The 26,839-nt window shown below is 43.7% G+C and overlaps 1 protein-coding gene across 9 annotated transcripts in view; it reads left to right on the forward strand.

The window, feature by feature from the left end:
• FOXP1 (forkhead box P1) overlaps positions 1–26,839 on the forward strand; it is a 331,699-nt gene that overhangs the window by 295,584 nt on the left and 9,276 nt on the right. For 3 of the 9 annotated variants that reach the window (XM_031056354.1, XM_031056355.1, XM_031056362.1), the window contains 8 exons: positions 4,752–4,835; positions 13,291–13,492; positions 13,584–13,663; positions 14,303–14,404; positions 19,066–19,187; positions 21,265–21,334; positions 23,237–23,275; positions 24,960–25,126. In XM_031056354.1, the coding sequence (XP_030912214.1) occupies positions 4,752–4,835; positions 13,291–13,492; positions 13,584–13,663; positions 14,303–14,404; positions 19,066–19,187; positions 21,265–21,334; positions 23,237–23,275; positions 24,960–25,126 (866 nt within the window). The remainder of the gene's footprint in view (positions 1–4,751; positions 4,836–13,290; positions 13,493–13,583; positions 13,664–14,302; positions 14,405–19,065; positions 19,188–21,264; positions 21,335–23,236; positions 23,276–24,959; positions 25,127–26,839) is intronic. The other 6 variants (XM_031056357.1, XM_031056359.1, XM_031056358.1 and 3 more) reach the window with 3 other exon arrangements.

A 26,839-nucleotide genomic window follows, 5' to 3' on the forward strand; every position in this document is an offset into this window, starting at 1 on the left:
TATTTTAATACAAGTTTTATAAAAATCAAACTACCAGTCATAAAATATCAGAGTCTTGCAGAAAATGTTATGAGAAATGGTCTGTTATTTTAACAAGTTTCTTGGGAATTAGGAAAAGAAAAATAAAAATCTACAGTCTTCCTGGTAAACTGAGATATGAGATAATCTTTCACCAAGGTGCAGTAATACTGAGGCTGAAGGTAAATCTAGATTCTTCAGTTACAGTCAGCTTGAAAAGCATTAATCCTTCTCTCCCACACTCCCTGGGAATGGAACTACAGGAGGATGCCCTGTGTTGGACAGGGAGACTTGGTTCCCACCTCTCCCTAAGCCCATGCCAATATTTTTGGAAGGTTTATCAGCAGTGCATTCTGCTAATTGCTCTAAATGAGTTATAGTTCCAGTTTCACACCCATTTAGTGCTGCCAATGCTCAGAGTCATTGCAAGGGAAGGCAGCATAAGGTCCACAAGACAAGACCATAATTTCAAAGTGGTGTGAGGCCAGAAAGTTCTGGATTTAACAATCATATAATCAGGATAGGTAGGTTGAACTGGAGGCCTCATTTAGGCAGGAGTGTTGATAACAGAGTGAGGCCATTTCTGCATTGGCCAGCAAGGGCAGGTGCCGGAGGAGGATGGTGGTCGAGCTTCTGAAATTTACTTGCACCTTCCCTCTTCTCCCTTTTCTTTCATCCTGCGTCAGTCCTCTGAGAGTTCAAAAAAGCCCTTAATCATGTGGAAGGATTTGCCCTCCAGTCCCTAGTTTGCCTGGCTGTGGCCCGTTTTTGCACAGAACCATAACAAAACAAGAGTGAGGTGCCCAGCAGTGGGGTGTTCAGTGACATGGTCTGAGGAGCACTGAGCTGACCTTCAGGCTGTGGAGCAGTTACCAACAGAATGATGACAGGCCCTCTGCAGACTGAGTTTTGTGAGTTAGATAGAAAAGGGACTCATTTTACCCCTGATCAGCAGCACTGGTGAGCAGCTTTGCCTTACAGTGCACCTGGGAATTACCAGCTTCAGGGTCCAGCACCAGGGCAAGATCTGCATTCCCCACCATTTAATGCATGTACAGCTCCATCAAAACAAATTCATTTCACCTGAGGGACACACTTCAGGTTTTGAGTGTGATGGACCCAAATGCTATCCTTTTGTTGTTGTTGATTATGCTGTTATTTTACTCATTATAGTTTTGTCAGCGTTAGAGATAAGTGTAATATCTTCTAAAGTAATTTTTAATCAACATTTTGGAAAGAAACAGGTCAAATGTGTTTTGTGTTTGATTGCAAATGCCCCTTAGCAGAAGTCTTGAAGTTCACTCTTAGCATTTCCATCACAAACACACTTCAAAAAGCACAGACAAGGTAGAAGTCTGCTCGCATTTTGCTTTGTTTAAACCATCTTGACAAGATCATTTTTTGCCATTATAAATAGTGAAATTGTGCTGCTGAGTAAAACACAAACACAGGAACATACCCCTGTCCTTAGCTAGTTGTTAGCTGGAATAGGATATCCATTTTGCTACCTTTGAGTGGGGAAACATTTTAGGATAGCAACAGGGCTGTGATGAGTCTAGAGAAGAAAACGAAGGCAGCTGGCCATTTTCAGTGCAGTGAAAATGCTGCTTGGGTCTGTTTTCCTGCAGCGTCCATTGACACATGGATTCTAAACCTTTCTAGTGCACAGGCCAACCAGGCACGGAATGGGAGGGCTGTGTTTTGGCTGCCTCTTGCACTGCGTGTGACTGGCTTCCTTCTCCTTTGTCCTTGGTCTGTCCAAAATCCTGCTGCTGAAGTGCTCTCCCGTTCCTGTTGAATGCCCTCGCTGGGTTTTCATTTTCCCATTCCTGATTCTTGTCTTTATTTTTTTTGTCTGGCTTTTCTCCCATACAATTTCTTCATCACCTGTGTTTCTAATGCCTTTCCTCTTGCTCCTTGGTCACTGCCTTGTCTGGAGCCCCTTCTGGCCTCTGCTTTCTGTGCTTCCCTCCTGCCTTTCCTGCTGGTATAGTTCTAGGATTTAACCTCTCCAGGGCAAGCTGTGTGTCTTGGTGTCCACATTTGCAGGGCTTGTACCTTCCTCTGGATGTATTTTTGGTGGAACCATAGTTAGGCACTCGCATTGTGCATCCAGAGGTGAATGAAGTCTCACAAAATAAGGTTTATCATGGAGAACTGGATGGCTGTCTGAAAACTCCCACCTTGCAGAGCTTTCCAAATGGGTATAGGAAGAAAGAAGGAGGCTTCAGATGGGACTGTGTTGTGTTCCTCAGGCCCGTGTACAGAGCAGATTCTTACCTCCATGCCAGAACTGTCCTTGCCCAACAACACTATCAGTAGATCAAGAGCATTTTCCTGCCTGTTGACTATTAATTCCCATTTCTGGACCATCTACACTCCAGTGATTGCCACCAGTGAGAATTTGCTTCCGCCAGTGGCTGAGCAGTCCCCCATGGTTTCTTTTGTTTGACCCCACTGACCAGAGGGGCTACTAGTGACACTCTAGCTTTATATCACTACTGCTTCCTGACCTAAGGGAAAAACAGTTTAAAGAAATTCTTCAGATTTTTTTACTTCTCTTCAGTGCTTTGAAACCGAGAGACCTCTATTTTTCATAATTTAAACTCCTGCCTAACTGGGTGAGTGTTTGAATTCCTAGACTATGACAAAATGCTAGCGTGTGTCTGCCTGAAATGTCGAGAGGATCTTTAATAACCTCCATCCACCAGATTCGGCGTTAAAAGCATTGCTGAGACGATGAGTGGAAACACTACAAACAAGGACCTGGCAGTGGGAGGGAGGTGCCCCTCTCCCTCGCTGTGGGGGCCGGAGGAAGCCCGGCAGGGTGTGCCCTGTGCTGCCCGGGTGCCATCCCCTCCTGCCGCCGCGCTGGGGCTGGCAGGAAGCTCTCAGGTGCCTGCCTTTTATTTATTTTGGCTACGAGTTGTTGTTCTTCTGCAGTAGCCTGCAGACCAAAATTTAATGCACAGATGACCCCGCCAAGCAGCCCGTGTGCCCGGAGACTGCTAGGAATGAGGGATTGCACAACAGAGCTGCGCCGAGAGCACAGCTATTTCTTGGCTTAATTTGTTCTGTATGAAGCACAGCAGCTGAGGGTGAGCCCTCTCCTTTCTCTGGAGAGGTTCTCAGAGGACTCTCAGAGGCAGAAGTTCCTGCTGCAGCACTGAGATAAGAGCCTGTCGCTGCCCTCAGCTCTCCTGTGAAGTGTCCAGCTCAGATCAGGATGAGATTGCAGGAGATCTGCCATAGGTGTCAGGTTTTCTCTCTTGCCATTGAGGTTTTTGACCAAAAGAAGAGGAGCCATTTGAAAAGTGCAATGACACCATTTTTTCCCTTTATTTCATTCCTGTCTTGGAAACTTCAGTGCCAGGTTTTATCCCATCATGGCACAATCTCAAACCCCTCGCCTTGCAAAGAGCAGGACAACCTTGGCCATAAGGCTGTGAGTGGAGATTTATGATCAACTCTCCTTTTATATACACTTAGCCCCACTTTACTGCTACAAACAGATGATGGTGATAAGGTGGGCAGGTTGTTTTAAGTTTTGCTGGAATGTGAGCACAGTTTTCCTTTTGGCACCAGGAATCTGGCTTGTCTAAAGCAAAAACTAAGCTCTGCAAAAACTGGCATTTGTAAGAACCTGATTCAGGTCCTCTTGGAAGCAGCAACCTTTATGTTCAGCATGCAGGTTAACAACACCCCTTTTTCATTAGTATTCTTAATATCTTTCTACTGTAATTTTTTTTTTTGAAGAGCAGCTGGAAAAAAGTCCCATTCACACATTGAAAAAAAAATTCCTTGTTTCCAAAAATAGTGAAATTTAGTGTCTGTCCAGTGCATTGAAAGGCTTTGGGAAGCTGACCAGGCTATGGATGCATACCAGTGATCCAGAGATTCCAGCTGTGTGGGTCTCAACCATAAAATACAAGAGACATAGAGAGCAGGGGCTTCACCCCAACTCTTGGGCCTCGAGTGGCTGATGTGAAAGGATGACAGCATGAGTCCTGTGGCATTGGGTGCCCAGGGATGAGTGGTTTGGGGTGATAACTGCTGCTTTCAGCCTTTCCCACCCCACTGCCCTCAGCCAGAGGGATGCTGGCAGCTCCCACAGCAGGTCCTGCCCCATGCTCAGGGTGGCCCTGCTCGGGTGCCCAGCCTGGCTTCCCAGGGTGACCCGCCGAGGGCTCTGCCACCTCCTCAAGTCAAATCAAGGTGCTTTTGGACCCAAGGCTGCTTGCAGAGCCGTGTGGAGGTGCCCCATGTGGTTAACCACCCCAGCTGTGCTCGTTGCATGTGCCACAATGCCTGTGGTTGACATAAAGCCACAGCCCATCTGTGCCGCTTGTTCTGTGCTCTGAGAGAAGGAAAACGCATCCTAGACCCGCTGCCTTGCTTTCCTTCTGCTGAGCCTCCCGAGCTGGAGTGGGGCTGGTTAATAAACATGATTCACTGTTGTCTTTTAGCTGTCAAGGCTGGAGTGAAACTCTTGGTGCCAGCAGGTCTAGCTCTTCTCACTCGAGGGCTAATGCATTTTGCTTTGGGAAATGGTGACACCCAGCACCACACATTGGCTTTACCTCACGAATAGCCCATATACAATTTCCAAACTACTCAGCAATAAAACTCTTCTGTCTCATGCCTCGGTGCCAGCTGTTTAATTAGAAATAAGCAGAGGCTGGGTTTTATTTGTACGACTAACAGAGGATATTTTTTTTTCTCTCCCCTTCCAGCTTGCAAAAGATAAAGAGCGCCTGCAAGCCATGATGACACACCTGCATGTGAAGTCGACTGAACCAAAAGCCACCCCTCAGCCCGTAAGTACTGAACTGTGCTGAAAGCAAAAACCAAACCTCACAACAAACCTCTTTCCTGTTCCTCACTGGAGCCCACCCTGTGGAGCCTGGCCCATTTCAGAGCTGGGTGTGGGGAGGAGATGGGAAGTGCAGCTGGGTTTTGTCATCCCCCTCTCTTCGGGGAGTTTCAAAGTCCAGTTTGGTTCCAAAGCTGATGCATTGGGCCTTTTTCTGGCCTCATGTTAGTCGCTTTGTATCAGTCTGACTTGGATGAAATCTTAGGAAGTGCTAGGAAGGAGTTGTAATTAAATTATATGTAGTATATTTATTTTGTTTTCTCCTGGTCTGACAGACATTTACTGTAGAAGTGACTCTAACTGCATGTTCTGATGATAATCACGGTTACCCGGTATCAGGTTTTATACTGTTGAAACTGAGAAGGGAAACCTCCTCTACCCCAGATTGCTCTTTGAAGAAGGGGGAGTAGGGGGGAACAAGTGGCTTTGCAGCCCAAGAAAACTCCTGGTTACCCCTAAACCAAGGAAAATCCCCCATCTCCTTCACTGACTGAAATGACTCTTCTTCAGCTGTTGTTTTCTATCAGCCTCTTAATGCTGAAAGTGTTCCTGGGAGCTTCCAATGATTATTCAAAATGGAGAGAGTGCTTTGCTTCTTGATTTTAAGATTTGTAAGATTTAAAGGTACACTGGCTTTATTTGATTTTGCTTTGAGTCATTGTGTGAAAATTAATTGAGCGTTGACAATCTATAGTTAGTACCAGCAATTTTAATCAATATGCAATGATGCAGCATAATGACAAAGTATTGGTTTATCTGTTTTGACTGATTTTTTTTCTATAAATAAAGCAAACACACACCCATATATGTGTGATTTATGGTGATAGAAATAAAAAGGAGTCAGACTATTAACCCAGCAAATATGGTAGCCTGCCAAGATGCAGTTGGTAGACAAAATTAATGTCTGAAACAGAACACATTACAGAGATAGAGAACATAAAATCATTAAACACTTCGCGCACACATTTTTACTAGAAAAGGATTTCTCAGTTTCCATGTAGTTGGAAATAAATGGCTGCAGAAGTGCATAGGGAGGCTACTAGATAGAAAATTGCAGGCTATTGAGTAACACTGGAGCAGATGTCATAGTCAACGGGAAACTTCCTTGCCTTTTTGGAGAGAGTTGAGTGGTAGGTACAAACCCTTCCATTTAAGCTGTTGAGATGCCTAAAATTGCTTGGTCTGGTGGACACCAGCCCTCTAGAGTAGAAACTACTGGCAGTGTCTATAAAAATAGCATTCTTCTAGTTCCTCACATCCATCCCAGCCCGAATGCAAATGCTTCAGCGCATTGTTGGCAAAGTGTGTAGACCCAACAGAATGGGGAGGAGGTTTGGTTTCTATAGCTCTTACTGGATTAAAAATTAAAACAGCGGAATAATCTGGGAGTCTCAAAGCACTCTGCCTTGAAGCCTTTCATAACAGCAGTGCCCCTCAGGAGGAAGGATTACAAACTGAAGGGAGGAAATCATCAGAAGGCGAGCGGTGTTTGGCAGGGCTGCTGGTGATCGATGCCGGGCCGCCGAGGGCAGGGAGCTCTGGAGGGTCTTGTAGGCTACAGAGATACCAGGGTGTCGCCATGAAGATTAGTGTTAACAGCTAATAAACAGGGAAAAGCAGAGGAGAAAAACACGTGAACGCAGGGGGAAAAGGGCTGTCTTGATTAGTATTAAAAATGTTTTACATTCTGGAAAATTATAGCTTTGTTGGGGACCTCCTACTAAATTTATTTTTAACTGCTCTATTGAAAATTCTGTACCACTAGTCAACATTATCTCTCAGTTGCTCAGCACAGTGTTTCTTTATTAAAAGAAATAGGCATGAATATTTTTGACTGAAAAATTAATAGCTTTTGAATTCATACACAGCAGGTTTTCTTTTGCAAAGAAGTCCAATATCGCTGCACAGCACTTCTATAACCATTTATTTAGAGTCCAAGTCAAACCTTTGACAGCTAGAGCAGTGTTACAAGCCAACATAAAGAACTCCAAGATGTAAACCAACAATAGGCAGTCTGTGTGAGGTTTGCCATTGTCAAATACATAGATTGTTTGGATTAGTTTATGTAAATGTACTGTTGTATTACCCTTTGGAAAAAAAAAGATCACATTTGTGTATGAAAAGTGGTTTCGTTCACAGGCAGCATTATAAATTCCTTATCCTTTAACTTACATGTTAGAAGTAAAAATTGGTGCCTGACAGGCCTATATTGTGTGGCACTCTGTTGTTGGATTGAAACTGCCTTCTTTTCATTTATTGAAATATAGAAAAATTTATTATAGATAGCATCTGATAAATCAGAAATTATTAAAATATGTATAGGTGAAGCATTTGAAAATTAATTATAAAATGTAGAAGTATAGTGTTTTGCATAAATTGTGCTTTCCCAGTGAAAAAAATACACAGGCGTTGCACAGACTCTGCTAGACCCTCGTCCTTTCAACTCAGTGGGATAGGACTTTGGTAAAAAGATCTGATGACCATTATTGCACTGCAAAGTAGTCTTTACATCCAGTAATTAATTTTTTTTTCTGCCAACATAACTAATGCAAGGTGTGTGTTAGAACTAATATATTACAGTACTTCGGTGATTTTAAAGGAAAAAGCGTCTGCAAATCCAAACATAGCAGTGAGTTGGGATTTAAAATTACAGCCTTTTCATGACTGAGAAAATGTTTTTATTCTGCTTAAAGGATCTTAATGCTTGTTTTAAACTATTTTGTTACTGGCAGGTAAGAGGGTACATGAGCATCTGTGTTAACCACAGGCCGTGTGTAATCCACACTGACCACTTGTGCCATCTTTACCTTCTGGGCTTCAGACAGTAGTTGAGTGTGTGGTGTTGGACCAGTTGGACCACAGCCAAGTTCTTCAGGGTTGTGCCTGAATTCAAAACTCACCCAGCTCTGGGGAAGGGTTGCTTGTCTGATTTAGGCATGTCCTTTCATCCCGTCCCTACCTTTGGGTATCTTTAGCTCTTTGCAGTAATTTTGAGCTTGGCAGGGGTGGTGGAGTGGCCCCTGCATTTCAGCCCACCAAGAAATCTGCTCAGTAAAGCTCTCTAGTCCTACTAAAGTCGATGAGATTTAAGCACATTCCTGTGTGGCGTAGTGGTGGTGGCCCAAATCACTGGCAGACTCCGTGGGCAGGGAGGTGCTGTCGGTGTCTGGTGCTGCTCCCCAGGGGCTGCTGGGCAGGCAGGAGGGGGTCTGGGCTGCAGGGGAACATCCCAGGAAGTGGGGCAGTGCTCAGGATCCCCTTTAAAAACACCCAGCTTTATAATGGAAATGCTCAACAGCAGCAGTTCAAAAGAAAAAGGAGCTATCTCAGAGCTCAGCACTTGGAGCAGGCAGCGCTGTTCCATCCGTGCTACACGTGTTGTTTTGGTGGGGCTGAGGGGCCTGAGTAAAGTCAGAACAAAGCCATGAGGCAGAATGAGCTGTGACGTGTTTTGGTAAGGTGAACTTTTTTTCAAGGTAAAAAAACAAAACCACAACACAAAAGCCGGAACAGCGATTTCTCAAGAACTGTCATCCTGGTTTTGCTATTAAGGTACCCCCCCGACACGCTGTTTTCATCGGTGTTAGCCATCAGCATAATAGCTTCAAATGGAAATGTGCTTTCTTCTGGGAGGATTAACTTGTGTCGAAGTTCATAGGAAGGGAAGGAGAAGGAAAAAGCATCAACCAACAAGTAATTCTTCATACTAGGCCCTATAACTATCTTTTAAAAATAGACAGAAAACTTGAAGGCCCTTCTGGCACTTTAAATAAGATGTACTGTTAGATATCCCTTCTTTAATGTATTTTTTTTACCATAACCATAGCAGTTATGATTGTTTTGAAATACTGTTTTTAGCAACTGTAATAACAAAGCATTAAAAAAAAAAGTCTTTTAACTGTTGAGGTAATGACTGAGCATTTTAGCTGCTGTAGCCATACTTTATAGTTTGAAAAAATAACGATATGCAGCAATAAAGAGAGATTCTCAAGCACAACAAAAGCTGTTTTTATATACTGGTTTTCATTAAGTCTCACTCCTCAGCTTCAGTTTCCTTAGTATTCCTGCCAATAACAACACCTGCTAAGTGATTGCTGCCTGCCAGGCTCTGCATCCAATACACTGATGTGTCCAGGCTGAAACAGGGAGAGGAAGACACAGCAATGAACAAAGTTCTAGGCCCAGTATTCACTTTCTCTTTCTCACCCTCAATGTCAAGAAAAGGAGTTTCTTGTCTAAAGTATTTCAGTCCCAGGAGTTCCGTGCAGATAAGTCCCCAGCCCCAGATGGGCCCGGAGCAGCAGCACCCATTGCAGGGGAGTCACTGGGTATGGCCTCACTGTGACCCTTAGCAACTTTTTTTTCCCTTTTTTAAAAGAGTTTCAGTGCTATTTCATGTGCAGCCACTATTGTCATGTAAAATATTTACACAAAGAGAAATCAGACTTAGTCCTAATAGGAGAGCCACTAACTGGAAAGCTGTTTTTTTAAACTGGGTAATAGCATGGGTTACCTTTGCCTTGTTTATATCTAAAGAAAAAAAGCAAATGACTCTGTTTTCACCTTTAGTAGGGAGACATGACTGTTTCTTGAAAGGGAAGGTTAATAATAAAGTCCTAAGCAGGATATTGAGTGCTGAAACAGTTATGGCGCTTATGAATGACCAAGTCAAAAGAGTGTAAGGAAATATTCTCAAAAACCAAAACTGAACAAAGCAATCAAAAAAGTTCAGTGATTGAATTTGCAGAATTTTATGACTTAACAACTGTTGTGAGATTTGGTGTGTTTTCTGTTAGGTTTTTTTGGTGGGTTTTGGGGTTTTTTTTAAATTATTATTTTTGGGTTTGGTTGTTTTTTAAAGGCTGGAGGAAATCCTCCCTCCCCCCCTTCCCAGGACAAATATTACAAAAACATTTTAACTCCTTGGTGCAGGGGTGAACTCTGAGTGCCCACATTGCTGCAGTGCAAGAGTTCTTGCTTGTTGAAGTGCTCACTCTGTGGCTTGGGTTCCCTCCCCTCTGCCAGCAGTGATACTCATCCAAAAATTACAGTATGTGGGAAACAGCCTGTGTACAAAATACCAATGCGAACAACTTTTCTAATCATAGTAACTTGTTTTTAAATAGCAAATGCAAACAGGCAGAAACCATGTAGAGTTTCCATCAGGAAAAGAAACCCTCCCAGCCCAGTCCCTCCCTGATCTTTGCCCTGCACAGTCATCCACAGCCGCTTCCACGTTTCTAATTGACGCCAATATTAAGATTTAATAGTTTACCATTCAGATTAATAATTCAAGATGGCAACAAAACCAACACCATTCATAATTTGTTATTCTGCTCTAATTCACAACCGATTTTTCAGCCTTGGCGCTATTGACGCAACAAAGGAAGCGGCAGCGAAAGGCTGTGGAGGGAGTGCAGCCCTCTCCTCCCTCACCCTGGCTCGGGTTTGGGGAACCCAGCTGGAAGAGGAGAGTGTCATCAAATAAAACACGGAAAACGGAAAAACTTCGCTAGCGATGGACAAGGTCGTGTTTCATTAACTTGTTGGTTCAGGCTCACAAATGGTCGTCGGAGGTGAAACGCGGCAGACTCACTGCGTTCCAGCTTTTTGTTCTCTCTTTCCTCACAGACTGCAGTCATGTTTAATTTGGAAACTGGGCTCCTTTGGCAAATTAGCAATTAGAACAATTTTGTGGGAATATGTATATGTGTCATTAGGTTTCCTGCAAATTAATAGCGAGAGCAGAGGTCAGGCAGAAATTTTCCACTTGACTGCAGCTCCTCTGTTGAGATTTGGCACTTTGTTTTGGAACGGCCACAGCTGCTCAAAGCCACAGTCTTCCTTTAGGAACTGTCTTTTAATTAGTTTACCTCATAGCCATTATTACAAATATTACTGCCTCCCCTCCTTGAAATAAAATTACTGTTTCTACAAAATATTCCGGTGACATCTTGCACCACTGCACATTGATGGTGGGGTCACTTGGATGCAGCGTTTAATCATTAGATCACCTCCATAAGCATCTCCTAATTAGAGTCCTTACAATACAATTTTATCTGGTAATTAGCTGAGATTGGCTGCTTCCTCTGTAGCTTATTAGTGGCAGCCCAGCAGTGGGTGTGAATCACAGTGTCATTTGTCAAGCCTGTTAAAGCCCCCCCCTTTGCTCGTCCTCTTCTGTGTTTATTCCTCGTCGCTACCTATGCTGTAAAGCCTAAAGAAATTTAACTCGATTCAGATTCTTTAAACAGGGAATGCTGACCTTTGTGGATCCTTTCTCAAGCTTCCCTAGTAGAAACAGATTAAATGTTAAGTTTTTACATGCTGAAAAAGGAAGGGGGCTCTTTTGAAATGGAGTAGTTGGGAGCCGTAATGATGAAGCAGGAGCAGTGATCTTTCCAACAGGAGGGCCCGGCTGCCGAGCCTGCACTGAGAAGGGCACTTAAAATTGATGCAGATTTCCTCGCAGTTATTGGACTGTTAAAATGTCCATTTAGAAACTGAGATAAAATACAGTAGATTTAATTTCATGGTGAGACCTGTCAGTTGCACTATTATTATCATCACTGGTCCTTTTATCATATGTAATAGATGGATAGATGGATAACAGGGAGACATTACTATATATATGTCCCTAATCAGTGTCCTTAAATCAGGCCAGTCAATGAGCAGACTGGGTGGCACATGGTGGCAGTGCATGGCACTGGGGGGGTTAAAACTCCAGACTGCAGGTAGTGGTTCAGGCTGGAGCGGGGATCAATATCTGCATTTCAGCACCTTCACCATCCCTCTCTGTGTTCACGCTCCCTGGCTTTGCCACGAAGTGTTAAATATTTCCCACTGCAAGGCAAGGGAATTTGTAAGCCCCTGCAGGGAAAGGTGTGTGTTTGCAGGTCTGCTGCTCACCACCTTCTTCCCTTGGAGCAGCAGCATCAGGGCTATGCCAGGAGTTTGTGGCTAGGGTTTCCCTCAGCTCCTTCTCACTGTCAGGAAGGACAAGCAATCACAATTTATCTTCCCTCAGCTGAGCCCTTTCTGTGGGCAGTGGGCTTTTTGTGTTGGTATCCTCTCTGTAATACTACAGCTCTTTATTTTCCACTACCTTTGTTTGGGATAAATCCTATTATTTTTTAAAAGAAAATTATTTGTGGCTATTAATTCATATGAGGGATGCTAATAGGAGTTTTCTTATCTGGTTACTTTCATACAAGGAAAATTAATACAGTGCCTTATGGATAAACATGGGATTTTGGGGGCATAGCTGTGTCGTGTGCCTTGCCTTCATTTCAGAAGGTTTAATGTCTAGCAAAAAAGGAATTTTAATCATGAACAAAAGTTGTAAAATTCTGGCCCTGTTAAATTCAGTAGGAATTTTGCTACCGACTTCAGTGGGGTCAGGATTTCACCAATATTATTCATGAAGGGAATGAAATGTGGAAGTAGTCAAAGGGCCCTTTTCTTGGTTGTCTTCTGTGATGTTGTAGTTAAGGGATTGGATTGTTTGTTTAAAATACTTCAGCAGCAGCAACCTATTGGGATGGGGCATCATCTTTCAAAGGACGTTGTGGGGCAGAAAGAAAGGGTTGGGGAGGAATGTGGATGCTGGTTATATAAATATGTTGTGCATCGAAAACAGTCGGGTTGGAGCTGGGTTTGATACCCAATCCTGGAGGCAGGTGTGTTTTACAGCCTGCTGTGGCACACTGCCACACCAGTGGGGCCAGGCTTCATGCAGGTAACACCAATGCCTTCCGTCCTAGGAGGGAAAAACAGAGTGGTGCCACTTGTGCTGGGCTGAATGCTCACAGTATTTCATGCACTGTGATTAATTAAATTATTCCAGTGTTAACCTACTCTGGGCTTTGCTTTTAAAATGGGTGAACAGAGAGGAAAAAAAAAAGAAAAGCCGAAATGCTGAAGAGAGAGATTGTGTTTCTCCCTAGCATGTCCCTAGGAAAGTCTTGTCTTTTATTTTAAGCCTGATGCCTTCAATGAAATATCCAGGAAGACTGATTAGAAGCCATGCATAATGATAGCATGGAAATCAGAGAGGTGTGGGATTTAGACTGTGAAACAATGAAACTTGAAGTAAAATATTAAAATGATCATGTACTGTGCGAGATCTTCCATTAAGATTTAGATAAAAATTCATGATTTGTTCTTTAGGCAGCAGGCTATGTTGCTCTGTTTTTTAAACCTATTTGGAGATGTATATATGTAATTATTATCTATTTCCCTTTGCTGGCTCTTAACAGAGATGTTACAGCAGCACTTTGTGCTGAAGCTGCAGTGTCTGCTCGTAACTGAGGGACACTCCAGTATCGAGAGTTTCCCCTGCAGCCCTTAACCATCCAGAAATGCTGTTTGTAATGACCCCCTCGTCCTTCCCTCCGCAGCTGAATCTGGTATCGAGCGTCACGCTGTCCAAGACCGCGTCCGAGGCGTCTCCGCAGAGTTTACCTCATACTCCCACCACCCCGACTGCGCCCATCACTCCCGTCACGCAGGGACCGTCGGTCATCACTACCACGAGCATGCACAACGTCGGGCCCATCCGGAGGCGGTACTCGGACAAGTACAACGTCCCCATCTCTTCAGGTAACGGGGTTCTGCTGGCACAGCCCCCGCCTTCGCCCGCGGCCCGGCAGCATCGGGCTGTGATGATAACAGAACAACTGCTCTTATTTAGCAGATATTGCCCAGAACCAAGAATTTTATAAGAACGCAGAAGTTAGACCACCATTCACGTATGCATCTTTAATTAGACAGGTAAGCTGAGCCAAACACGCGCGTCTGGATTAGGGAAAAAAGTATATCTTCCTATATGTGCTGGATTAAATAGATTTTCAAACCTTTGGATGTAAGCGTGCTCAAATGCTCAAACCTTTACTATAAGGGTTTTTAGAACTGCAATATATAACATAATTGCTTTTGATTAAGTATTACAATACGATGTGATTATTAGGAAATTCATTTCACACAACAGTGAAAATGAGCCTGTTTAAAGATGGCAAGTCAATTATCACAAGCTACAGTAATCTCTGATCCCTAGAATTAATCTGAGCTCTAAATAATTACTGAGCTTTAATCAGCTAGTGAAATGTTTTGCATTTCTCTTTGATTCTGCTTTATGAATGACTAATAAATTAATATTTCTGTAAGGAAACAGAAATAAAAACTCAAAACAATTAGATAATTCCATTTTGAATTTTGCCATTGAACTGTTAAATACAGCCATTAATCTTAGTTCATATTGTGAAAACCCTCCTTTCGATTTCTTGCTCCAAATCTCTTCTTTTTCATTCTTCCTTTCTTCCCTTTTTTTTTTGTATCTGGCAAAGTAAAACTGTGAGCGTGTTTTGTACTGGTGTGCTGGTAACTGATCTTGCAATCGCTTTGCTCCACAAGGCCATCCTGGAATCTCCTGAAAAACAGCTAACACTAAACGAAATCTACAACTGGTTCACGCGAATGTTCGCCTACTTCCGACGCAACGCGGCGACGTGGAAGGTAAGGCCGAGCCCACCTCCTGCCTTTGCTCTCTGCCATGTACAGAACAGACCTTGCTGATGACAGAAATTGTCCCGACGTGGGGACATGAAAAATTTAGATCGGCAGTTGTGACACGCGCCGGGTGCCTTATCTGCAGGAACAATTTGATATTTGGCAGAAAAAATTCCTCTGCCTTTGAAAACCGCTAATTGAATCCCCATTATTGGCTTTTATGTTCTGTGATTGTGCCATGAGTTCCTCTGTGTGGTTGCTACGAGCAGGGAAACTCAGGCTCTTCAGCCGGAACATATTAGAAAATTAAAAAAAAAAAAAAGAGGTAAAGTTCTCATGTCAGTAGAAGATATACTGTTCATCTTTTTAGCTGTGCAGGTTTTAATCACAACCATTTTTTTCCCTAGGATCTATAGATCAGTGGATTTCTTTCCTCAGTCGATTGACTCTTAACTACATAAACAGCTGTTATAAACTTCCTCTCTTTTTTTTTTAATCACACAGCAGAAGCTTACTGAATCTAATATGCAAGAAGCAAGCTCCTCAATGAGAAATGTCTTTAACAGAAAAAGATGTGGGGTTTTGCACTTTTATTTCCTTTGATAATTGTCACACATACTGTTAGATGAGAGGTTTGGGGAGTTGATTTTATTCTGTATTTTGGGGGGCCACTCTTTCACTTTAAATACACGACTTTAATAGTCATATTGACTTCTGAATCCAGTGCAATCACAAATTAATGATTCATATAACTGGATGTTGTGTTGCTGTAAAAACTGTACCCCGTTGCTTGGAATCTCTTTTGATCCAGACAGCACTGTTGTTCTCAGACAGCTTCAAATGACCAGGTAGGATGAATAGGTCCCATACATGCTGTTCCATCAGCTCTTTCTGTTTTTCCTGTCCCAGCCTGCATTTAAGATTAATTCCTTCAGCGGATGGAGCTAAAATTGGTGCTTGGAAGTTAGCTTGGTTTTTAGTGGCATGGTTTTCGTTTCATTCAGACCCCAGCACAATTTTGTACATTTTTAACCCTGGTCTAGAAGCTCTTAAGTTCAGGAAAACTTTCTGTGATTGCTGCTTTGATTCTTCCCTGCAGTTGGAAAACATGAGCAGTGTTCAACTTTGCAGCTTCCTTACTATCCAGAAAGGAAATTAACTTTCCCTGATTTAAGATCCTTTTAGACCTGCCTGTCTTTTGCTGCTGGAGTGCTTCCAGTAGGGCTTTTCAGCAGCTGCAGGTGTGGGTGCTAAAGTAAAAATCCTATTTAGTTCCAGCAGCAAAGGGAAGTGGAGGGAGGAGTGGAAGAAGGCAGCAGGCAGTCCTGGCTGTATCTCCTGTGAGCCTAGTTTTGGGAATTAGCTTTTGGCATCTCAAAAAACCCTGTCCCGGGAGCCAGCGCAGATACAGAAGAGCATCAGAGAGGCTGAGCTGCAGATTCCCAGGCTTGTGGAAGTGCAGTGTGTGTCCCAGGGAGGCAGGTGCCATTTGGCGACACTTCCTTGGACACCTTGACCTTATGTAGGTGTCCAGGTCCTGCCTCATGTAACAGGAAAGAAAAACTTCACCCCCACATCCACCAGCACCAGCAAAATAGACGACTGGTTGGAGTAGTGCAGGATTTTGTGCTGGAGACTGCTCAGATTTCTTCCAGCCCCCAGGAACAGCAGGGATGAAAATGCAGCTCTGGATTGGCATGACGGGAAGCCCACGGGGTGCAGAACGAGCGCAAGGGGCTAATTGCAGAATCAGAATAATTTGAATATATATGTGCCCATTTGTGCTCACCTTCAGCTAATGCTTAGGGGGCATTTGGGTCACTGTTCCCCAAGTTTAGGGTCAGGATTTGGTGTGGACAAGCTTCCCTGAGCCCTATTTCAAAAACACAAAAAAGTGCAAGAATAAAGACCTTTAAAAACTGAACCTCTTTCCCAAAATGCAGTATGGCAGGGCCTGAGCAGTTATTAAAATAACAAACCCTTTCATTTACTACATTCAAGCATGTTCAGGGTAATTTTTCTGCAGAAGTGGCTTGCATACAAATATTTTTAACAAGGTAAATATATAATCTTACAATAATAGCTCCTAATTTTTCTGTTAGCTGATTGCTGGTGCAGCATTGTGAACTGGTTCTGACAGGTCAGAGGCAATGTCTGTTTGCTTGTATTTTTTGGAGTAATTTGCTGGCACAGAGTCACAGCCATGAGGCACAGGCTGCAGGTGTGGCTCTGACACGCTGGGGTATTGTTCACATAAAACTGTTAGATAGCAAGTATCCAGAGGCAGGGGAAACACAACAATTTTTTTCTGGCATGAGTTCTTTAAATAAGTGATCACATGGAAAATAGAAAATTAGGGCAACGCTTCATGGATGTCTTGTAAATATTCAACTTCTCTGTCTCAACATATCCAGCAAGAGCCTTGTCTCACAGCCTTAAACATCAGTTGCAAATGGACTTCAAGAGAACAAGAACAGTCTGTAAAATATTTCTCCAACATTAAATTTATTTAAAGAAAAACACAAATATTCCTGCTCAGCCGTGTCTTTAGAGACTATTTACAAACTCTGAGGACTCCCTTCGCTGGGTTTTGCCGTGTGCATTTGATCAACTGCTGTATGAACCACAAGATCAGCTTTCACTGGGGGAAATAGCGTTATTATTCTTACATTTTGCTCCAGACTTGACAGTGTGCCCATTTTCACAGGAAACTGCCTGAGTTACCCAGATGTGGGCCGGCAGCCCTGTGTCGAGTTGCACTAGTGCAGCACCTACCAGCAGTTGCTGAGCTGGCTGATTTCAGCTCGTAAGGTGTGGGGCGTTTACATGTTTTTCCTCCACCTCAAAATCAGGGATTTTGCCAAAAATGTCAACAGTATTGAAATCTGGAAGAGGTGGGAGGGAAAAAAAAAAACTATTAAAAAAAATAAGAGCAGAAAGAAGAAAATAAGGGTAGAAGCAAGCAGGCCTGATGGACAGGTTGACTTTCTGCTAGATTTCTTCCTTGCTGGGAGGAAAAGCATATTTAAGGTTTATTGTTTCACCAGTTCAGAAGCAGATCGATGTGGAAGTGTCTGGATCAGGCACCTACAGCCAGAGGAGATGTGTTTGCAGTCAAGCATCTGCTGAGCAAAAGCAGTTCAAGCCCCAAATCTTCCACTCCTACCAGGGTGGGAGTGTGGGGACTGCACTAGGCATGGCATAGGGAGTTGGAGGGGGAGCAGAAGACTCTTTGTGTTCCCCTCCCAGCACACACACCACCGCCTCCTGATTTACATGACAAATGCTCTGTGCTACCCTTTGTTTGCACAGTGATTTAGACATTCACTGCTAGACCTCCCTTTCCCCATCCAGACCCCATGTTCATGAAAAAGAAAAAGAAGAGGATGATGTCGGAAGGAAAAAAAATCATCGTCTCCTGGTTGCCTAGACCCAGGCCATGTGTTTGGCTGGCTTTGTGCCTGCTAACGAGTCAACCAGATTGACTGAATCAATGGTGCCAGTGAGGATGGAGTTTGTTCGCCTGCAGATTTTCAGCAAATGGCTTCTTCTGTTTGTCCTGTTTCCCAAGCCCCTTTCGGCGGTGCTGGGAACAAGCTCCATGTACAAATTCCTATGAGTTCCATGAACAATGGCTATGTAGAATCATAGAGTCTTCTAGGTTGGAAAAAACCTTTAAGAACACTGGGTCCAACAGTTGTTGAAGGGTATTTGCTCAGGACAACTCCTGAAGCAGGGACGAAGCATAGCACTCCATTTGAGGAGTAACAAGGCTCTCAGCACCCTAGAGCAGGGACAGAAAAGCCAAGAGCTTGCCATGCCTTAGTGAGGTGTCTCGTTGTGTCTCAGCACGTTGGAGGGGTTGGCCATGCTCATCCTTCCCAGCATGGAGCTGCAGGGTGGACATTCAGGCGCTGGATGCCATGAGCACAGGTCCCTCTGGGTGATGAGCTGTGGGGATATTATCACTTTGTTTCAGAGAGCCCTCCTCATGTTTTCACTTGGCAGAGGCTCAGATCAGTCACTACAGTAGTCTGCCAGAAATAGGAGCCAACTTCCATATAAGAGCAAGCCGTGGAGGCAGGAGTTGGTGCCGGCCGGCCGGTGGGGGGCTGCCGAGCCCCCAGCCCGTGCTGTGGGTGTGGAGGGAGGTCCAGCACCTGAATCACATTAGCCCAGCTGTGGGAAACCACAGCAACACCAGCTCCTGTGCCTCACAGCTAAATCCAGTCGACTGTACTTACATAAAACCTTTTCTGTTCTTTCTAACTGCTTTCTTTTCCAGGAGGGGAGAAATTTCTCTTTGCAGGGCGTATATATATTTGTTTTGAAAAAGTCTTAAGAAATGTTCCTCTTGTGTTCTGTATGAAATGTGCTGTATTCTACAACATGCATGCTTAAAATTGTGGCTGTTCTCAGTCACTCTGGGGATAATTGATAAGAATAACGTGAATTTTTAATCTTGGGTTTAAGCTTTCATATTTATTTTGTCTTTGCAAAATAAGATGTAAAGAGCCGGGGAAAGCGAGCGGGTGTGGGGAGGGGAAGGGGCTTAACATTGCAAAATGAGAACTGTCAAGCTGACTGTGCTGCTGCTGTTCTTGGACAATGATGAGCATTTTCTCATGGAAGGTTTTTGAATGTTTTCTCTTTTATACTTGCTGCAGAATGCAGTGCGTCATAATCTTAGTCTTCACAAGTGTTTTGTGCGAGTAGAAAACGTTAAAGGGGCAGTATGGACAGTGGATGAACTAGAGTTCCAAAAACGAAGGCCACAAAAGATCAGTGGGTATGTCCACCATGTTTGAACTTCTTAGCCTAGCTCGGATCATGCTTACAGTTTAACGTAGAGGCTTTTGGCTGCTAGCTGGTGTTAGACCAACCACAGGTGGTTTCGCATTGTCTCAGTTAAGGGAAACCAAGACAAACATCTCATCACTACTGTTTGTATGCCCACCAGTACCCTGACCCTGCTTGCTTGGTGTTTGTTGCATCACATGCTAGTAGCTTTTAGGTGGCAATGCATATTAACCCTCACAAACCATTTGCTTATGCTTATTGCATTTTATTTTCTTTTTCCTTTTCCCTGTATTTGATGTCTGTTCTGTCCCCGATCCCGTGTCCCTTTGTTTCCACTTCATCTCCTTTGCTGCTGCTCTTGTCCCAGGGTGCCATTCGCACCAACCTCTCACTGCATAAGTGCTTTATCAGAGTAGAGGATGAGTTTGGGTCCTTTTGGACTGTTGATGATGAAGAGTTTAAACGTGGCCGTCATATTCAACGAGGCCGTCCTCGAAAATACTGCCCTGATGAAAACTTTGGCGAGCTTGTTGCACAGTAAGAGCTTTTACTTGCTTTAATTTTTTTTTCTGCTGTTGCTTTGCTTTGCATGATTTACCCATCTCATGTAGACTTGCATTTCACAAAATAGTGTCATCACCTTTGCTGCTAAAGAAACTAAATTTTTGGTTGTTATGTGTATTTTGTGTGTCCTACTCTGATAATCCAAATGCCTGTAGTAAAAACTCTACTCTGACATGTTTGTTAAAGCATTTATTTATGGAGCAATGTAGACTAAGATAATTATCCACGCTAGCACAGATATACTGCTGTAGAAGTGTCAGGAAGACAGATATATGCCAGGAAAGGTTTCAGATAAGTTTTAATTCTGATATTTTCCTTTGCTTTATATTGTATGCTTTGTTTTGCAACTCCTAATCAGAAAAAGTAAGGTACTTACAAGACAGAAATGCTGAATTCACTTTAAAGAGTTTGAAAATGCAAAGAGACCAGCTGTAAAGATTATCAGCAGGCCGCTGTGTGCCTACAACAACCATGCACCAGTATTCCTGGGCTTCCCAGAGGGATTTTCTTTGACCTTTACTCGAAGGCCAACTCTCCTGGACAACTGATCCTTGCTGGTCCCTGTGCAAGGAGCTCAGTTAAGACTCTGCTCACCATAATTTATGCCCATGTGAATAAAATTAAGATAAAAACATGCCCAGTGAGTGATACAACTTTTAGGGGCTATTTTGCATGGGCATTTTTTCTGCCTAGTTTCTATTGCATAATTTTTAAATTTTTTTTTTAATCTCCTGATGGAACCAGTGATATTGGGATGCTTCCTAAAGAGAGAAGCCATGTGGTCCCCATTCCTCAAATCTGGCCCCTTATGTAAAGGCGACAAAAATAAGAGTCCAAAATAGCACACCAGAATATTTTTTACTAAAAATGGCCTTCAGGCCAGCATGGTGGTTTCTGCCTGTCCTTGAGTATCCGTACCCACGGGCTGCTTGGGGCAATGGTGTGGATAACCCTCACTATTGGCATGGCAGGAAATAACATGGAGCAGATAAATCCTCTCTCATCGTGGTGCCTCCCTCCATTGGGAGAGACTCCCTCCCCTCCACTGGGAGAGACTCCACTGCCAGCGACTTGGAGAGTCATTTGGATGAAGCAGTTTAGAAAGTCCCGTGATGCTTTTGATCATTGCCTCCTCACGATGGACCTTCACGTGGTAACGGGCTCCCAGACACGACGAAAATTGGAGAATTTCTCTTGAACACAGCTAAAATGAGCAGAGATGCCAAGATGTGCCACTAACGCAGGGTAGTAGAACACATGGCGAGGTAACGTCAAGAGATAATGATGTTCCTTATTTAGTAAAGGCAAATATGATAACCATAGCTGAAAACTCAGATATTTTCTTTAAATTAAAAAAAAAAAAGAGAGAAACGAAAGAGAGCTCGTGTGGAAAACCAGTCTCAGCTCTAGTTTTCTGGTGGGGGAGGAAGCAATACGTGCTTGAAACGCTGGCACAGAAGTTGGTTGCATTTAACTCTCCTTTTTATGTTTTTCTTATGCAGTAACCCTTCTCTTATTAAAAACATACAGACCAGCCACACCTACTGCACACCTCTCAATGCTGCTTTACAGGTAAGATTAATGACTGTAGCAAATATGCAACAGAGGCGTGTGTCTTCCCCACTCATTTCAAAATATATTAGCCTTGCTCTAATTAGATATTAAATTTTAATTCCGTTAAACTTTTTTCTTAAGTGCATAAAGCATCATAGTCCCTGGAGGCAAACACATATCAGGCTGCTTCAGCATTAGCTAGATGCTTAGCATTTTGAATATTGTGGCAAAAAAATTAAAAGTTCACTTATTAATATTTATCAGCAGTATCATAATTTCCATCCTCTTATTTCAGAATTTCACTTGAGGCAAAAATACCACAAGTGTAATTACTCTAGCACAGCTATTAATGTGCTGAATGATAGGATACTGTGGCACGTGACCTTCTATTGTTCATGGCTTTAAAGAGAAAGCAGATCATTTTTCCCTCTTTCTTTTAAGGGCTATTTTTGCATATCTTCCTATTGTTGGTAAAAAATAAATGGTGCAATTCCTATAGAAAATAAAAGATTATTTTTATTGGTTTAAACTGTAATCGTAAGACAAAAATTCAATTTTTTCACGATGCAAAAATACACAAAGTATGGGTGCAGAATTAATAACTTGCAGCCTAAAAATGTCCATGTCTCCAGCCCTTTTTCCTGTGCCCTTTTTCCCCTTTCAGTAAATTCCTGAGTCAGTCTCAAAAACCCTAGGTGAAGTCAGTGTTCTCTGTATAAATCAAAGATACAAATGCATTACCGTACCCTGATTTGTAATGGGGTCTGTGTGTTTGTCTGGGGGTTCAAACCTGGTTTATATGTTATGAATTAATCCAGGAGGCAACACCATGCATGGTTGCACCCCAGGTGGTTCTTGGGGTCACTTCCCTAGAAGTTCACTGATAGTCATGGGTGTTTGCTTGGGCGGTCATGTTTTGTGGAAGGTTTAGCAGACTTCTCTTTTCAGAACCAAGAAACAAATTATTAGGAGGAAAATGATGTTTTGCATTTCTTTTAATTTTTTGAGTTTATGCAGTAACTCCTGCAAAGCCCAGGAAAGCATGTTTAAATGAAGCAACTGTAAATACCATTCATTAGTAACTTATTTTCCCTTGAGTCTTGTGAAGTGTGATTTTTAAAGACTGCTTTGTCTCCTGAATAGTATTAAGATTACAAGCACATTTTACATTCATGAGGCTGAAAGGCAAAAATGAAATGATCCTGCATTTCTTCACATTGTTAACTATGTGACTAATTTCAATTAATATGCTTATCATATGGAACTGTTCGTGTTTTATTTCTGAAACACGTGTCGTTGTCGTCATCTCCATCCATTCTTGTCTTTTGTGATAACCTCCAAACTGTTTCCATTCCCCACTTTTCCAGAGAGAGCCATGTCCTTGTGCTCCCCCATAGCTGAGCTGATGGAGAGAGGAGCCTGGGCCAGATTTGCTGCCACTGTCACCCCTCTAATAAATGGGGATGAATAATAACCATTGCACTGAACCAGGTCCTCTTTTAGAGTGAAGATTAACCAGCAGGTTCCACACTTCTCCCCCTGCCATTGGATTTTGGAGGCAAAGTCCCAGTGGGATCTATGGGGCTGTAGAAAATCTGGGCAGTTAATGCAGGTGGCCACTACCATGTGGGCAGTTCCGACCTCACTTGGGCAGCAGATTCCTCTAGGACACAAGGCTGCCTTACCTGCCAGGGCCTACATTCAGTTAATAATTGATGGGCAGTGTTTCCCCAGCTTTTGTGGGCTCTGGGAAGGTCTGCTGCTTGCACATCCCCATGAGCACTGTGGGGTCTGCACAGTAAGCTGTGTGCTGCTGGCATGGCAGGCTGTGGTTTCTTTTCCTGTGGGGTGGCAGAGCCTCCCCTCTCCTTCACCCAGACCCTGCTGACATCTCCTCTATCTGTTTTCCCTCGTGGCCAGGGAGAAGAAGCAGCTCTCTCCCCCCTCTGTCTGTGGAAGGTATGGGGACTCCAGCTCTCACCAGTTCTGTCTTTTGCCAGTGGGTCAACAAGGGCTCCCAAAACACCCCCTCCCCTATTACTGTCTTCCTAGCAAATACTCCTTGTGTCCCACCTCTCCCCCAGTGAATTGCTTTACTGCAATTACAAGTTATCACTGTGGGTGAAGAACTTGAGTCATTATTTTGCCAAGTGCAGGAAATGTGAACCATTCTTTGCATCCCCTAATCACAATGAGTTTGCCGGTTGTTGAATCAAGAAGATAAAAATAATCCTCCCCGTTAGAATAGCTTTTGTAATCACGTGTGACACATAGGGCTGCACATGGAGAGGTCAGTGTAAGGAAGAATAAAAGGGGCTGTGCTCCTGGAGATGCTGCAGTGAAGGCTGGTCCTGCCCTCCCTTCCCATCCCATCTCCCCCTACCCTTTCTCTGGCTGTGCTTGCCTGGGTCAAACTGCAGGCTGGCAACAAGCGAGGAGTTCTGTCCCACAAATTAGGAGCAGGTGAGAGTGTTTGGTGAGGAGTACGTTCGCATGGATTCCCCTCCCACGGGCCAGGTTTGCATCATGCAGACCCCGCCTGATGGATTTTTTTTTTTGCTTGGCCACTGCAGCCAGCTGACCTCTCCCCAGAGCAGGTCAAGTGCTGCCGAGCCAGCGTTGGGGGCTGCCCAGCACTGACAGAGCCCGGGGAGCCACGGATGATGTCAGCCAGATCCGGCTGGGATGGGTGAAATGGTTAAATGTCCTTCCAGTCCCTGGGCACTACAGCCTTGGAAAGCTGTGCCTCCCATCTCTGTGCCTCCCTTCCATTCCAGTGCCTCCCATCCCCTCCAAACACTGGGCTCCTCCGGGGCTCGGGGTTTCTGCGTTCCCACCGCTGCTGCGCCAGGCCGGGACTGTGCTGTCAACATGAGCTAATGCTGACACACAGTAAATATTAGCAGGCAGAACGGTGGGAATCAGAAGGAAAATATTTAACAGTTCATTCTCTTCCTACAAAGATTTCCATTTAGAAAGTTAACTCCAGTGTGCCGCTGCACGGTGTTTCCTTAGAACAAAGGGAAAAATCAAAATAAAACAGTCAGATCTGTAACAGCTAAGGTAAGAATTGGGTTGCTGAGGTTTAAAAAATTCCACATGGAGTGGTTCAGCTCTCAGGTAGATTGGTACAGCTCTGATCCAGTTAGCACTGATGGCAGCCTCACACATGCCCCAAGGAAAATCAAACTCCATGATGCTGCACTCCTGCTTGGTGCCCGCTCACTCTAGTGGGAAGGAGTTATCAGCTGAGCCAGTTCCAGGTTTTTTCCCCATTTCATTAGAAACAAAGCCCAAACCTAAGCCACAAAAAATACTCCAAAGCCCCAAACATAATTTCATGAAGCAAAAATAGGGAAAGTACATTTTCTTTTTTCCAGGGTGTGTAATTCCAAATAGGGAATGGAAGGCTCCATCCTCTTATAAGCCAATACAGCTATGAATCCTTAAACCCAGATCTAAATGATGTTAAATTTCCCTTGATGGAACCAGGGTAATACCTATCAGAAAGTACAATATTTAAAAGAACCTGTAATTGCAAATAATGTAAATGTGGAGAATGTTTTGGAACGAGTGAGTGTGTTGTGCAGTGTATAAAAACGTTAGTCATGGCTCTTCATGGGTTTGTTTGTGTCCTTGGCAGGCTTCAATGGCTGAGAACAGTATACCTCTATACACTACTGCTTCCATGGGAAATCCCACTCTGGGCAATTTAGCCAGCGCGATGAGGGAAGAGCTCAATGGTGCAATGGAGCATACGAACAGTAACGGGAGTGACAGCAGTCCAGGACGTTCCCCTATGCAAGCAATGTAAGTACAGCAGAGGCACGTGCTGGCTCTAGGTCTTGTCCTACCATCTGCTCAAGGGTGACTCTGGAGACTCCTGGCTCCTTCCTGAGCTTCATGGATGGAGCAGCAAGAGCAGACAATCTGCCTCCATTGGGTCATGTGTAGGGTGGTTTGAACATAAAAGAGCCATTTACTAGTTTCCTTATAAAACTGATCAGCTCAATCCAGTCCAAGAAGGACATAGGGCTTATAAAATTGTTCACTTGTTTGCAGTTTTCTTCTTTAAGTCTTCAAAACCTCATAGGCAGCTGTGCTGTTTGGAGAAAACCTGTGATTTCTCTCCCCTTTGGATGGTGTGATGAGCACGGCCCGTGGGGCAGAGCTGGGAAATGGGCTTGTTTGGCGAGTCAAAAATAACCCACTCAACACAAAACGGTCTTACTAAGCATTAACATGAAGGTCTGTGTGATTTATAGATTGCTCTTAAAATATCAAAAGGAGAATTAATAGGGGCATTATAGCAACAGACGGCGGCGTAATGAGCGCGTCTATAACCGCACAAAGTGGCGGGGGCTCGCCTGCCCCGCTCAACGTGAGCGGCACCCGGGCAGCGGGCGGGCGCAGGAAAGGGTAAGGCAGGAAGGGTGTGATGCCCCGATGGGTGTGTGCGGTATTTATGGGGTGACGGAGTGAGTTTGCAAAGCTGTAAACTCCCCCCTCCCCTCACATCACGCGCCGGGTAATTGGCGGCTGGTGAGGAAGCCGGAGTTTACAAGTCCTGTCGTTCCCGAAAGCTCGGCGGAGCACTTGGGTACCCGTGAGTGACCGTGCTGCCCGTCTTCCCCCTGCTCCTTAAAACAGCCTGTAAAATTACTGGCTGGCTTGCCAGGGCTCACATTACACATTAAAAAGAGAACTAATTTGTAGTCTTTTACTTCAAAGTAATTTGAATAAGGGATTTACAAAAGTAAGTCTAAATCAAAAAGTAGAAAAAACATTAACCTAATACCACGGTAGTAATTAGTTGTGAAACTAATTAGCATTTAATGGCAAAAAAGTTTCCCACCTGCATAATGTGTTGTCAGAGGGGAGGGGGCACGAAGGAATCTGAGGCTCTGGATACTTTGATATTGCAGTGTTTTAAATCAGTGCACAAAGTGCTTTGAAAAAAAATCTTTAAAGATGGCAACATTCATTTTTAATTAATAATTAATTTAAACATTGTCTTTTACCATTTACTTCAAAACATTCAAATAATGTGTTTAGCTTTTCCAGTGATTGTTTGTGCAGTATTAATTATCTCTCCCAAAGTAACATTGCATGACACACTTTCCGTCTCTCACAGACGGATTCATCTCCAGGCAGTTTTAGTCACAATTTGTTATCCTCTGCCTGTGACCACGCAGGGCTGGCGTGAAGGAGGAGTGGAGGGACATGACTTTTCTCAAGAAACAAGACTTCTCCCAAGGGTTTCTCCTGGCCTAACAGACAAGGATGAACGTTTGTGATGTTGTGTTAATCCGAGTAATTATTTTTTTGCAAGTTCAAGGCTAGTGCAGTTCATGCACTTCTCATTTCACCTAAGGTTTCCTTGTCTTTGAATAGACTGAGAGGAGGGAAAAATAACCGAGTTGAAACAGGCTAGGACATCTTCCAGAACTGTGCATAGCTGTGGCCTTTGTTGCACTTAATAATCATCTCTTAGCACATTGATACCAAGGTGAGGGGCACAGA

Source organism: Geospiza fortis, unplaced genomic scaffold (assembly GCF_000277835.1).
Source record: "Geospiza fortis unplaced genomic scaffold, GeoFor_1.0 scaffold70, whole genome shotgun sequence".
NCBI classification, from domain to species: domain Eukaryota; kingdom Metazoa; phylum Chordata; class Aves; order Passeriformes; family Thraupidae; genus Geospiza; species Geospiza fortis.